The sequence below is a fragment of the Perna viridis genome, chromosome 5, assembly GCF_037379345.1.
Source record: "Perna viridis isolate PV_CMFRI_1.1 ecotype Kerala chromosome 5, ASM3737934v1, whole genome shotgun sequence".
Classification (NCBI taxonomy): domain Eukaryota; kingdom Metazoa; phylum Mollusca; class Bivalvia; order Mytilida; family Mytilidae; genus Perna; species Perna viridis.
In genome coordinates, this window is record NC_142449.1 from 17,757,708 (window position 1) to 17,773,382 (window position 15,675).

A 15,675-nucleotide genomic window follows, 5' to 3' on the forward strand; every position below is an offset into this window, starting at 1 on the left:
TTACTATTAGACTTTTCGTATTTGCAGAACAACTCGTCCTCATTTATTTACTATATACCCGTTCTTCTGTACGGTTGTGAAATTTTGGGAATGTTTGCTAGTGACTTTTGATTAAGAAGAGAAGTTTTTCTCAGGTCCACGGATAATTAATTTATGAAATATGTCCTATATAATTTGAGGGTTCATAAATTTCAATCTAATTATAATTAGATTGCAGAATGTTTTTCGATGTATTTTACTGTTATATTATCAAATAGTCTTTATGTAGCAAACACTCACATGTTTCTTAAAGTCCATTCGTGGTATACTACCGTGTCCTGATAAAGACATGGAAAGAAAACAAATATTTTGCGCGTTTTTTTTTAACAGCTTTTATATATTTTTTGTATATGAATGCACTTAGATCAACCCAGAACTTTCATTGGAAAATACTTTACAGCACACATTTGAAACATGCACTTTTTAATAAAGAGCCTCGTGGAGCGCAGCATGAAACGACCGCAGCTGTTGAACTCTGTTCATTTGGGACAAGTATGGACACAATATTAGTTTTTTTTTACAAACACTTAAGCACAGAAACTGGTTTGGACACAATATAGCAAAAAATTGAAATTCAATTGAAAATTTACAGAATTGGACTAAAAATAGACATAAAAATTGGACAATAACTTGCATATCAATGAAATTATAAATTATTTTTGAAATTGTATTACAAGAATTTAAAATGACATGATCATTTGATAAATCGGAGTAAATCGGGATGTGAATATATGTGTTCGAATTCATTTAGATCATTTTTAGTAACGAAAAATATAAAAACTACGTTAACTGGACATCTTTTGATATGCTTACAGCACTCGAATTCCTAGACTTGCTACAAGTCCCTCTTTATTGTGTATATGACACAGAAAATCTATGCAATTTTAATATGACGTGCTTCGAAGCTCTTTAGACTACAGCCATGGTAAAAAAAAGTGATTAACACTTGAACATTTCATGTAACACATAGACTGTGTCTATTCAAAAATATGAAGAAACTAGTCCTATTAGAATCGAAATAAACCAAGGAAACTCCATTTTATCATTGTTTTACCACGGACTGGCAATTTAATTCGTTATTTAACCCATCGCTGATGCTCGGTGTAAAACAATGCCACATAAATGGCCAGCCCGTGATAAATCAATGATGACGTTACACACGCTATTGCGGCTGTGTTGAAAAAAAAACTACTTATCTAAACTGTAAATGACTATTGTAAACAATCAAAACTGTGAATATGTCAAAGCTGTATACTGTAAGAATCAGGAAAATATTTTAGTTCTGAATATTGGCACAAATATTTTTTTATTCTTTATAATCAATTAAACTTTCAAAAAAAAAAACGTTAAAACGTCAAAATTCCGCTTGTCAGATGTAAAGAATTGTAGGTAAAAAAAAAAAGCTAAAATAGTGAATTGCGCTATTGCAGAGGGTATGGAATTCGCCAAATTTTTTGCATGGATGAATAATTTCATATGATCTTTTTGAGATAATTATCGAAATTGCGTTAATTTTAAGCAAACAAATATTCAATGCAAAAATGAAAGTTGGTAAATGGTCAGATTTCTAAAAGTGTTCAGTAATCAAATTCCATTATTAAAGTAAAAACTTATTTACACAATATTCTTTTCCGATTATATACATACTTTCAGCAATTCTACGTCGGCATTTGATAAAATTTTCAGTACAAACAAAAAAGTTACGTCTTTTTGAAAAGCGAAATGTCAGATGTAAATATTTTCCGGGTTCGTAGAGAAAATTTCATGCTCCAACGCAATTCTACAGGTTACAGACCACCAATTCAACCAATGAGCATTTGGAAGAGTAATCAAGAGAACCAAGGTTATAGCGGTAATCAAAAGAATGTAATCCAGGGACAAAGACCAGACATGGAAAACAGACATACACAACAAAGAACATAAAGTAACTAAAAATCATACATACAGAGTAACAAAAGCAAATGAGCAACTCGGACTCCACTAAAAACTGGGAGCATGAACCAGGTGCACCGGTAGGATAAGCGTCCTTTGCTTTTTTAGAAACACCCACCGAGTTGCTCATAAAAAGTCAAGTCCGGGGTAGACAAACGAGGAAAGGAAAACTATGACCCGTTGAATAAATCAGTTTTCATGGTGAAGATGGATACACCATAACGATCCACGAGTTCATGATGACGAACGTACGCAAAAATAGTCCTACGCAGAAATTACCCCTGTTCTTCATAGTGCTGTGAAAAAAGTTCTCATTTTATTTAAGAAATTTAAACGGTTTCTGAAAGGAAAAATATTTCTGTACATTTTATAGGTGCATTTGCTTCTTGTGATGTGACGCCTAATCTCCATAATGATTTCTAAATATACCCCTATCTTGTGAAAAACTGGGATTTCCCATGCTATTAATTTATAGACCCATCACTTCCGGTGACCAGTACTGCACTGCAAGTCTGCTTACCCCACATGCCATTCTGGGGACTGTGAGCTGACATATGCAGAATCATGCTGATATATAGTCCTCTGCAGGTTAAAGTTAAGGTAAAGTCCAGAGAAAAGACTGAATATTGTGAAATTAGCATAGAAGCCTATGGGAAGTGGAATTAGTGGTTCTAGGCTTAATCTACACTCAATTAGCAATTTCTTCTATGAAATAATGATATTTTGTAATTGTACATACACTTAGGAATACACATATTTCATTTTTTATGATTTAAACCGTATAAAACGGGTAAAATTCGAACAAAACAAATGGCTAGCGATTTGTCCAACTTTCACTTTTTGAACGTTTGGAACGTTCTTCGTCGATCGGGAAATTTAGAAATAAAACGGAAATCAATTTACGCTTTAGATAACAAGAACCAGACACTTATACTCGTCTCTGCAATTACAAGTATAGAACATGCAATTGAAAGACACCAAAAAATCGAAATCGATGGGATACAAAAAGACTATAAGTATCTTTATTTTGTTATTTAACGAAGGTATATTATTATAATAAACAAAAAAAAACAAAAACAAAAACAAAAACAAAAACAATAAAAAAGAAAAGAAAAAGAATGAATAAACTCTAGACATTTTTTTATTTCGGGAAGCGCAAATGAACGAATGAAATGAAAATCTTCATCAGTGAGCGACTATCTAATGGGTGTTGATGAAAGCCTTTCAATCGAAATACTAAGTTGTGAAAGGTCCAAATTCTGCTATTGGAACATATAACATAAAATCATACATGTATATCAAATTGCACATTTTATCTTATCGTAGGAGAAAGTTGCAATGTTCACTCTCTAGACAGACCGAGTGTGCATATATGTTGTCGTTGCATTCCATGCTGCGGTGCACGAAAAGTGTCGACAAACGTCGAATTCCGACGTTACTGCATGTGCCGTAATAGCGTGCGTAATGTCTGATAAAATGGATTTTCCGTGATTTATTTCTTAATTAACCTCTTTGATAATGCCACTACTAATTGCTGTGAAAATAATTCGTCCATTTGCTATTAGAGGGAATCGAATTCCTCTTGGACAACATTTTCGTACGCTTTGGCGAAACCGTTTATCATTAAGCTATTAGAATTCCAATGGGGACCAATTGTGCACCACTTATTGCGGACCTCTTTCTGTACTGTTACGAGTCATAATTTATGGCTGGATTATATAAGACCCTTGCAAACAACATTTGGTATAAAAAATAATAAAACCTTCAGATATTTGGACGATACTTTGGCTCTAAACAACAACGAATTCAATATTTATACTAAAGATATGGCAATACCGCCTGCAGAAGGTCCAGCACCCTAGACCACTCGGCCAGCAAGGCTATATGAAAATATAGTTTTCGCTGGCCGGGTCATTCTTCCTCGTAGGATTAATCTAGGACGGTAACTTAGTACACGATGTATGGTAGTACGGGACAGTTCATCCAGGTGTTATGTAGGATAGAGAATCAAATTAATGATACATGTCACAACAAATCAATATATATATATATATATATATATATATATATATATATATATATATATATATATATATATGTGTGTGTGTGTGTGTGTGTGTGTGTGTGTGTGTGTGTGTGTGTGTGTGTCCTGTAGAACTGAGTTAGAATAAAGCAAATATTGATAAAAAAGAATGTCCGTTCCTGATCTTAGTATCCATATCAATAATGGTAAACTTTACTTAAATTTACGATAAAAAGGATGAATTTTCATTCCTCGTTTTAGATGGTGACGTGTATGCCCTGTCACGATCATATGGTGGGGTTGTGTCCTTTTTGTATGAATTATGATGTACCGTGATTCTTATGGAAAGATTGATTTTATACACAGAGGCATAACTTTTTGTATGTTTAAACTGGTCTGGAGCTGGCATGTCAGTTAACTGGTATAGTAGTCTTTAGTTTGTATATTTGTGTTACTTCTAATCAGTTTACTTTTATCTCCGTTGTAACAAGGGACTCTGACCTTTTTGATCTGATTTTTATGCATGTTTAATTGTGTAATATTTTTTATACAATGGCCAGATTTTAGAGGGGGTGGTTGTGATCACGCCAAAGTACTTGAACCCCGCCGAATTCTTTGCCACTATACCATGTCATGAATTTCTGGCCTCTATATGTCTTGTTTCTTATTTTATATTTATGTTACTTAGATACATAGAGGCAACTTTTTGCTGTACCTGGGTATAATGATGTTTTTGGGCCAGCTGTAGTCTGCCCTGTGGTGTGTGTGTGTATGTGTGTGTGTGTAAGGGGGGGGGTCATCGTCGTTCATTGCAGACCATTGGGTGGCCTTGAGCTGACATTTTAATCCCGGTCGGATGTTGTTTCTTTGACATATTCACCATATCAATTCCCGTTTTAAGTTAAAAAAAATACAAAAGAAAGGTCGCGGTTTGTATTATATTGTTAAAATCGTCTTTGTTGAGTCACTATAACACGGCAGTGAACTACTTCAATCACACCAAATTTAGACGAGCAAAGCATTGGCTTTAGAAATGCTATGTTACGCAGAATATCATGTAAAGCGTCCAACTTAACTATGAGTTTGACTTTGACATTTTGAGTAATTTATAAAGCCTTTGTTTAATTTCTGATGTCACTCTCTCACTTCCATCTGTATTGTGTCTAGAAGGGTATGCACAATGCTCCATGAGTGTGTTTAACTCGCTGGCTATACCAGAGGGTGGATCACGTAGTAGTCCATTATAAAGATTCTCTATTGTTCCAAGAAACAAGTTTCTACATACAGCCTGAAAGATATCGAAAGTACAGATTCAGATCAAACTGGAAAAAGCAAAATGTGACACGAATGTGCTCAATATCAAACTGGAAAAAGCAAAATGTGACACGAATGTGCTCAATATCAAACTGGAAAAAGCAAAATGTGACACGAATGTGCTCAATATCAATGAATATGCAACTTACTTATACTATCAAAAGTATTAACCGTTATAATTGACAATTTCTGTTTTAAACAGCGAATCCTATGACGTTTTTAAACTAGGAATAAGTTGATTAGCGTGCTATTTGTACTTATCCCGTAGCCAAGAGAAATCATCCTAAGTTGTCATTGACAATCCAATGTGCTATTAAGTAGTATAGGGTTGACAGATTGTGAACAAACAAACACTACAACCTTTCTTTCTTTTCTAGAGCTATAATATCACAAACCTGTAAATTATTATTTTTTCTGTAAGGTCTACATTGATTGGTTATCAAATTGCAGCTGCCATGACAGTCGTTTATGTCACAATCTTCGTCTTTAGTACAGTAGCACTGTACCAAGTCTGCATGGAGTACAGACTCAAACCAAATCATGTCAGAATCAATAATCTTTAATGAGCCGTACGCTCCTGATGCTGTTCCAAAATTTGATTCTTTAATGTCACAAAATTCCAGCGGCTCTACGAACATAGTATCTAAGGAATCAACGATATGAAAAATAGCTAGAGCCACACGGGCTCTTTCTTTCCAATGACTAATCTTAGAAAATTTACTTCCTATCATTGATTTAGAGGGTGTATATTCTACTGCATAGAAGTGTCCACAACTTCCGTACAAATTAGGAACAAAGACAGGACCAGCAAACATTTTTGTAAATACGTATTCGTCTTGCACCAATAGCGATATCTCATCTTTATGTCGCTGAAGATTATCTGCAAGTTGATGGGACTTAACGTCATTCGAAGTAAGTAAATTAGTCAAATCATCCTCACCTAGAATAAAATGAGATTGTTTGTTGATTTTTCTATAAATCTGTTTGAGTCCTGCATTTGACCAATGTCCGTCGTCTGTGAACCAAAAGCCAGGAAAGCCACGGTCCAAGTAATATTCCAGTGTTTTATTAGCAGACACTGTCTCGTGGTCTTTGTTCTGTTCATGTTTTTTATTTTTATATTTCATAACTATGTTAATGTCATGATACTTGTTACAATTTGGCTTTAAACATTTCGCTAAAAATACTATTTTTCCTTTATTTAGATTAAGACATTTTACATATAGCAATGTATCCGCTTCACAGAGAGCTTGGCATAGATTTCCGTTAACGTCTCTGCTTTTGTAGTGTTCACACTGAAAAAAAAGATAAAATATGCTTGCAGCAGTAATAAGATAAAATGAAATAAAATGCTTTATATGGCGGAGCTCGACACGACCGCAAAGGCTGAACCCTGAACAGATTTGGCATGATTCAAACTTGATACAGCTTTTAAAAAGATCAAAATTAGCATTATATTGATAAAATCGATTTACAAAATTTGATCGCGATTAGACATTTGGCACAGAATAAGTATTTGATGAGAATCAAAGTGGCCCCTATTGACTCCTAATTCCAAAATGGTTCCAGTCACAACCTCCAATTTCAATCCCAACCTTACTTTAATGGTGTGACATTTTGAGTTATTAGGTTACAGACCACCAATTCAACTAATGAGCATTTGGAACGTACGCAAAAATAGTCCTACGCAGAAATTACCCCTGTTCCTCATAGTGCTGTGAAAAAAGTTCTCATCTTATTTAAAAAATTTAAACGGTTTCTGAAAGGAAAAACACTTCTGTACATTTTATAGGTGCATTTTGCTTCTTGTGATGTGAAGCCTAATCTCCATAATGATTTTTAAGTATACCCCTATCTTGTGAAAACACTGGGATTTCCCATGCTATTTATAGACCCTTCACTTCCGGTGACCAGTACTGCACTGCAAGTCTGCTAACCCCACATGCCATTCTGAGGATTGTGAGCTGACATATGTAGAATCATGCTGATATATAGTCCTCTGCAGGTTAAAGTTAAGGTAAAGTCCAGAGAAGCCATTGAATATTGTGAAATTAGCATAGAAGCCTATGGAAAGTGGAATTAGTGGTTTTTAGCCTATTATTTCAAAGAGATCAACTCCTTATCATCCACATATCAGGGAAATGCTTGTTTCTGGTCCCACTGTGGCCCTTAAACCTAATCAGCTCAAGCCACAACCCAAAAAAATCAATTACAAACTTCTTTTTGTGGTATGACACCATGTAGTGCAATTAAAAAAATATATTTTTTACCCAGTCAAGTCAGGAAAATGCTTGTTTCTTGGCCCTTTTTCTGAACAGTTCAAATCTTAACCCTAAAAACCAATCCCAGTTTGACCATAGTGGTATAGAATATTTTGTAACAATATCCTTGACATCCATATGCTCTTACTGAAGAAATTAAATAGTTCAATTATTTGAAAAAAAAACATGTTTTGGCCCGGTATTTGGTCCCTAATCCCAAAAACAGTCGGTGCCATAACCCCCAAAATTAACACAAACCTTCTTTTTGTTGTTTGGAACCTAATGGTAAAATTTCAAAGATCAACCAACTAATATTCAAGTCATCGCACGAAAACCAGTTGACTACGGCAACGCCGACAGCGCCGTACCATTTTATGCCATAGAAAATATGAATGTTAACTATAGTTTAACGCAATCTTTAACAATTTTAAACTGTTTAGCAAGGTATCCTTCGGAAGGAAGCAAGAGTATTGCTAAAAAGATGGCTTCTGTGCATCCTTAGAATGTCTGAGCTCCCGATTCCAATTGTGTCCGTGAGACAGGAGCCCTGGTTTTGTGAGGATATTTTCTTCGAGATCTCATACTATAAAAAAATAATGCTGATTTGCCGATCAAATGCTGTTTCCTTTTTTATTTTTTTTAAAGTGAAAAGGGACTGTGACTACTGAACTGTAATTGCATTATACACTTTAATCGAACTTGATCTGTATCTTACTATCAACACACATTTAGTAACCAAAATTGTTGCGGACGGACGGAAAAGGGGATCACTATACATTCCACAAGGTCGAGCGTGAGTTAACACAAATAACAATAATAAAAAAAAACAATGAAAACACAGTTATACATGTAAATTGTATACTAGTGGTTACTTATTACACTAGTGGTAACTTATTACACTTACCAGCTGTTTTATGGTCTGTTTAGTGAAGTTATCTGAGCATGGCTCCCTGATCAGAAGCTTGAACAGACAATAGCTCGAGAGTGCGAAAAATACTATGGCATATAACACTTTCCGTGTCCATCCGTACAATCTCATTATTATACACGGTTGTCATCGTAATTCGATGAAATGCCAAACACATATATATCCGGAAGTTAATTCAATATATATATGTTCCCTATTGATCAAGAAATTTAAAGGTATTTTATTGCTTTACAAGTAATATGAATCTGTTCAAATCTGTTTACAAAAGAAATGTAACATAAATTTGCGCTCCAGTGGTGTTTTAAATAAATTATTACAGATTTATACAAAAAAAAATTCAACCTTAAATCTTGTTCCCTTAAACTCAGGAAGCAAAATGAAACGAAACCCGCACATAAAGCATTCCATTTACACACAACTATTAAAGGTCGTAGGACTTAAAGGCTAACCCACCTGACTGTTCTTGCAAAACCTCTCCATTCAAATATGGTCCTTCTGGTCACGTCGTTACGGGAGATTTAACCATCATCGAAAACGAATCTCTGCGTAATATCCTTTCTAAAGGTCCCAAGTACCGTGAACCACGCTCCATAAATTGGAATTATAACTTTAAAGTTCTTATGGATGCCGTCGAGGACTGTGCAAGAAAATGGATAAAACGAGAACAAGAAGACATTGATTCTCAGAGTGGTTGAAGGCCGTGAGGTCTTTAATTTTGAAACGAATGAAAGTTTTAAGTAGGTCAATGAGTCCAAGGCTACATCACTTTTCAAATACCCCGGTGTAGCAAAAACATTGTCTACTATACATGACAAATATGTTGTCGTACCAGCAGACAAAGCCCAAAACAACATTGTTTTTGTCTGGAAAACGTTTAACATCCAATGTTTATTATCAGAGGTAGACGTAGAAAATAATAGCAGTGATAAGACCTATACTGCTACCACACTCTCCAAAGAAGAGATTGTGGAAAACCATAAATCTGTGCTATCCTCTTTTGGTCTCTCTACCAAGGACGATGATTGTGATTTACCGTCTATGTACTGGATTCCTAAACTCCACAAGAATCCATACAAACAACGTTTCATAGCTGGATCTGCAAAATGTACCACCAAACCTCTTTCAAAACTTTTAACTTCTATACTCACAACTGTCAAAGAGGGTCTCCAGTCCTACCACAACACTTACCCCCGTAGTGGTATTAATTCAATGTGGATCCTGAAAAATTCAAAAGATCTTTTGGAGACAATTAGTTCAAGACTATTATCTGAATATAATAGCATTAAAACCTATGATTTTCAACACTGTATACTTCTATTCCCCATACTCAGTTAAAATCCCGACTTAAAAACATTATACATCGTTGTTTTTTTTTTCAAAAAAGATGGTACACCTAGATACAAATATATAGTTTTTGGTAGAGATTCCTCACACTTTGCAAGAAATAATTCCAAATCATCTTCCAAATATACAGACGAAGATGTTTACAAAATGCTGAAATTTTTGATCGACAACATATTTGTCTAGTGTGGTGGACGTGTTTTTCAACAAACTGTCGGCATTCCAATGGGAACAAATTGTGCTCCTTTACTTGCTGACCTATTCCTTCACTCTTATGAGGCTGACTTTATAGCTGATCTGATCAGAAAGAAAGAATATCGTTTGGCTAGATCCAACAATCTCAGTTTCCGCTATATAGATGACGTATCCTAATTTCGGGGATTTGATACATCGCATCTACCCAAAAGATTGTGAAGTCAGCCTCATATCTTGACCTTCACTTAGAAATCGATGGTAAAGGAAAACTGACCAAACTTTACGACGAACGTGATGACTTTTCATTCAGAATTGTCAACGTTCCTTTCATCTGTGGCAACATCCCTTCAGCACCTGCGTATGGCGTGTTCATATCACAACTCATACGTTATGCCAGAGCTTGTCGAAACTACGCAGACTTTTTGTATCGCGCTAGAACTCTAACAAATAGGCTTCTGGAACAGGGTTATGTTGCTACAAGATTGAAGTCATCACTACAGAAGTTTTATGGTCGTCATCATGAACTCGTGGTTCGTTATAGTGTATCCATCTGCACCATGAAAACTGGGTTATTCAACGGGCCATAATTCCTTTCCTCGTTTGTCTACCCCGGACTTGACTTTTTATGAGCAACTCGGCGGGTGTTTCTAGAAAAGCAGAGGACGCTTACCCTACCGGTGCACCTGGTTCATGCTCCCAGGTTTTAGTGGAGTCCGAATCGCTCATTTACTTTTGTTACTTTGTATGTATGATTTTAGTTACTTTATGTTCTTTGTTGTGTATGTCTGTTTTCCCTGTCTGGTCTTTGTCACTGGATTACATTCTTTTGATTACTGCTATAACCTTGGTTCCCTTGATTACTCCTTCATTTCAATACTAGTACAAATTAATCATGTCCGTCGATCGTTATTTATTTATAATCTTTCGACTCTCAAAAGCAGGATCGGATCTAGAATTTTATAACAAGAGGCTCCCAGGAGCACGGAGAAGACTTTGGTAGGACTTGTCATAAGGATCATTTCAGCAGTTGAAAGTTTCATTCTATCTGTGATCGTTTTCAACCAGTTGACTGAAAAATGCTAAAACATTATTTTTGCCTTTCAAGGGCAATAACTCTTGCAAGGAGTTGTCTGACAACTTCGATCCCTTCAAGACTTTTGCAGGGCTTATAATAAGGATTATTTCAGCAATTGAAAGAATTCGGCTAAACCTAACGGTTTTACAGATATAATATGCGAAAAAAACTACTGTTTGACCCCACTTTTCTAATTTTAGTAATGGCGGCCATGTTTTTCGACGGATCATAAATGCCCACATCAGTTCTTTGCAGGATAACCCAAGGAATATTCGTACTAAGTTTGGTTCCAATAGGGTATGCAAGTCTGGTTCTAGTTTCATTTTCTTTACTGGAATTTCCAATGTACAACGTATTGAAAACCGAAGACCGATCTGCATTTTATCGTTTACTTCCGGGTACTCGAAACGCTGTATAACATCTTCTATTTTCCTTAATATCGGTATTTTTACATAAAAAGATGTTTTGCCCTTAACACTGAACTCAATGCTCTCTAATGACAAATCTCCATGCTTTTGAATGGTAGACTAGGACACATTCTCGTGAAATCACGGGGTCACATGATGAGACTTACATACCCTTTTGGTCAAGTAATGTCAGAGGAGAAGATTTCTGAAAAAAATAACATTAAAAATATTTAAAAACAAAAAACGTCGAAAAAGGGCAATAACTCCTACATGGCTTAACAGATTCAAACGAAAATTAGACCACAGATAGATATCATCGTGTTGAACACTTTTATCCACACCAGAATTTGGCTAAACCTAACGGTTTTGAAAATTTATGCAAAAAACTACTGTCTGATCCCTATGTTCAATTTATGGTAACGGCGGCCATGTTTTTTCGAAGGATCAAAAACCCCCACATCAGTTCTATGCAGAATACCCCACGGAACATTCAAACAAAGTTTGGTTCCAATTGGTCAAGTAGTGTCAAGAGAAGAATAGTTTTGAAAAATTGTTAACGACGACGACGACGGACGCCAAGTGATGTCAAAAGGGGTCCAATTTAAAAAAATCAGCATGCGTAACAGTTGTCACTTTTTATCACTGGAATTCTTCAGAAGAAAACAATTAACAAAGATCTTTGGAAATTTTCAACAATGCGTACAGCCTCGTTTTGACAACGTTTGACACCATGTCTTACTTTCTAGCTCTGTTGTAATTCACTGGATTTGCACATTTTTCCAGAAGACTGTCCAGCTCATCTACTATGTTACTCGGTGGGCTATGTAAGAGGCCTTTGGAGAAAAATGTCCCAATACTTCCTTGTAACATGTTCTTGAAAATAACCTAGATTGATAGAACAGGGAAAAAAGGAAAAAAAGAGAAATGTTCAAAACGTAGTACTTAATGTTCTTTAACAAATACAACCGATGTTGTAATAAGACATAATTCAATATTACCTGCCAGTATATTGTTCCTTAGATTATATATACCTAAGATCGTTTATATTTTACATTGAGCAGAGGAATTCCATCTTAAATTTTTTTAATCTTAGATCGACTGTGAAAATAGTGGACCATCTCTAAATAGACCCACAATGAACTTAAACCTAACCATGACTGAACATAAATTAAAATGGGAAGCCGTCAAAATCTATACATCTTCAGCTCTTTCTGAAAAGGCAGATAATCAGGCATTTTTTTCAAACCAAACTAATGGAAGGATCAGGTCACCCACACGTGTAGACATGTTCCACTGTTATCACTCTACCTCAAACCTTCACTCTTCAGCAGTGAGATGTAGCTTGACTCACCTGAAGATTGTCATTCTTCCTCCGTAGAATGCACATTTTTCTGACTTTGTTACATATTCCATGACAATCGTAAATGTCGCAATGTAAATCCTTTGTACAAATGCAAGTGTGAGAACTCAGTAAACAGGATAGATTCGTGCCAGACCATATCAGAATCTATCACTTTAATTGCACCACTGTAACCTGAACTATATCCAAAGTTGTCTCGTTTAATATCACATAAATGGAGTGAGTTCTCAAAAGAGTTGTCAAATAAATCTACCACGTGTAATAGCCCTAATGCCATTGTCGATCTTTCTCTCCACGTCTTTTTTATAGTCAAGTGTAGGAGCATTCTCCACGGCGTAAAAATGTCTACATGTTCCGTACAATTCTGGGGTGAAAATTAATTCGTTATGGAGTTTAGTAAAAAGATATTCTTCCTGAGCCAACAACGAGACAGTTTCGTTATGAACTTGCCGCTTCTCTGCTGAGGGCATCCTGTCATCATGTTTTAAGATGTCTTTTAATTTATGTCGTGGTACAACTAAATGTGATTGTCGGTTTATGGTGTCTAAAAGTTGTAAGAAACCTTTTTGAGACCAGTCTCCGTTTTCTTGAAAACATTCGTCCGGCAGTCCAAACTTTAGGTATTTGTGTAGTGGTGTATTGGCGATGTTTTAAGTAGTTGTTGTTGCGTCTTCTTTGATTATTTTATTGTTATATTTCATCACTATGACTATGTCCATATAATAGTCACATATGTTACCTCTACATTCGGCCAGGAACACTGTCTTACCTTCACCAGTTCCCAGACATTTGCGATATATTATAAATTTTGTATTATACAAATGAGAACACAAATCTCTATGTACTTCTCTATTTCTGTAACCTTCACACTACAATGGAATTAGCATAAAATTCTAAGCTATTTTTTTTCTTAAACTATCTCGTATATATAGCCACATTTCAATTTCAATTTCAAATATTTTATTGACTTTAAGTAAATCAAAGGGATTGGATAAAAGGCTATGCCTATATACATCCTCTCCCGAAACAAGATGGACCATAAAGTATATAATATCAAATATTAATAATAATTGTTTAAACAGCACGATCGACCAACAATGCACTAAAACGGAAATTTTCAAACGTAATTTTAAGTTACACATATTTTAGGAAATGGAATATGTAAAATTTATACTGTTACAATGTATTATACATTGAATGAACCATTGGTCGACCGTCATGTCCAATTACAGTATATACGGATATAAGCATAATTGTATAAGACAGCATATATTATGTATTCCCCAGGCGTATAATTAGTTTTAGATAGTATTGCTAAAATTGAACAGGATTTTATTTCTTCTTGACAAGTGAACAATAATTGTAGTTTATCGAAATGATAAAATCTAGAACTTTTAAATCATTTTATAAATTTTGGATGTTTGATATTATATTCATAGTTTTGAAGAAATATATGATTATTCTAAGTTACATTAAAGAGGAAAGTAAAGGTTGGAGGAGTAGCAGCCGGTAGAATGTCGAACACATTACCATGTATATTATAAATACAAAAAGCGAACCCTTAGCATTATTATAGGTTATACATTAATGGACATCTGATCATAAGACTAAAGTCTATTAATCAAATCGTTTTGTGTCGGATATATATTGTAAAACAGTAGTTGCGATGTGTGCATTCTCCTCCGGAGACAGATCATCCGAACCACATAAAAGGAAATCAAGAATGGGGAATCGATCAGGATAGTTCCTGAGATCATCTAGTAATATCGCAGGCTCTCTGGTATAAAGAGGACATACATAAAAAAAGTAATAAGCATGCTCAATATTTTCACCGCATGCACACTCCGAGCTGTCAGACAAGTGTGAACGAAAAAGATGATGGTTTAAGAGTGCTAACTTCATTGCGAAGTTGACATAAAATAATGTTCAGTTTACGAAGGCCCACCGAATAGTGACTGGGAGGTTTCTTTATATTGGTATTAAGTTTTTTTCTTAAATAATGAAAATGATGGCACGTTTTGAAACTCATGGTCCAAATCATTCCATAGAGCCAGAGCACTCGGGAAAAAACTGTTCTTGTGTGACTGAGTATTGGATCTAGGAATATTGAAGAATAGTGGGTTTCTGATAGGATAGTTTTCCTCAATATGTATGCATGATATAACATGTTCAGATATGTAACTGGGAAGAAGTCCACTCAAGGCTTTATACACAAATATAAATTTCTGTGCCTTTCCCTGAGTGAATCCCATCCCAGTTCACTATAAAGTTTTAATCTAGATGTGCCTCTTCGCAAGCCAGCCACCATCCTAGCAGCCTCGCACTGCACAGATTCAATTAGATCCGATTCTTGGTTAGTGCAATTATCCTATACGAGATTACCATATTCCAAAATGGGTCTCACGAACCCGATATAAAGCTTCTCTAGAGAATCGCGATCAAGGCTGTGCTTGAGCATCCTCAAGACGTTCAACCGAGCACAGGCTTTCGAGCAGATATCGTTAATATGGTCTCTCCATATACCCTTCGAATTAAGATTCAAACCAAGGTGTTTATGAACCTGTGTATTTTCTAAGGCGTCACCATTCAAGTATAATGACGAAATATCAGTATATAGTCTCCTAGTAAATAGCATGGACTTTGTCTTATTTAAATTAAACATAACTCCCCAATTCGTAGACCATGTATATAAACTATCAAGGTCAGAGTTAAGTGATTCGGCAGCTATTTCTTGATTATCAACGATACAGTATAATGAAGTGTCATCTGCAAATAGCTTTATTTTATTAGAGACAACATA

At 35.3% G+C, this 15,675-nt stretch overlaps 1 protein-coding gene across 1 annotated transcript; it reads right to left on the reverse strand.

Annotated features, from left to right (window-relative positions):
* Positions 1-4,916: 4,916 nt before the first annotated feature.
* On the reverse strand, positions 4,917-8,917 carry LOC148616338 (divergent protein kinase domain 1C-like). The gene is made up of 3 exons (XM_088583250.1): positions 8,474-8,917; positions 5,704-6,603; positions 4,917-5,282 (listed from the first exon to the last, which is right to left on the reverse strand). The coding sequence occupies exons 1-3, from the start codon at positions 8,606-8,608 to the stop codon at positions 5,070-5,072; spliced, it is 1,248 nt and encodes a 415-aa protein (XP_088439376.1). The 5' UTR covers positions 8,609-8,917; the 3' UTR covers positions 4,917-5,069.
* Between the last annotated feature and the right edge of the window lie 6,758 nt (positions 8,918-15,675).

Bases quoted from the DNA above. Each gene is read 5' to 3' on its own strand.
- LOC148616338 (XM_088583250.1), bottom strand. From the start codon at position 8,608: ATGAGATTGTACGGATGGACACGGAAAGTGTTATATGCCATAGTATTT. The intron at 6,604-8,473 runs GTAAGTGTAATA...CTTTTTTTTCAG, and splicing joins AACAGACCATAAAACAGCTG to TGTGAACACTACAAAAGCAG. The intron at 5,283-5,703 runs GTTTGTGATATT...GATATCTTTCAG, and splicing joins GAAAAAATAATAATTTACAG to GCTGTATGTAGAAACTTGTT.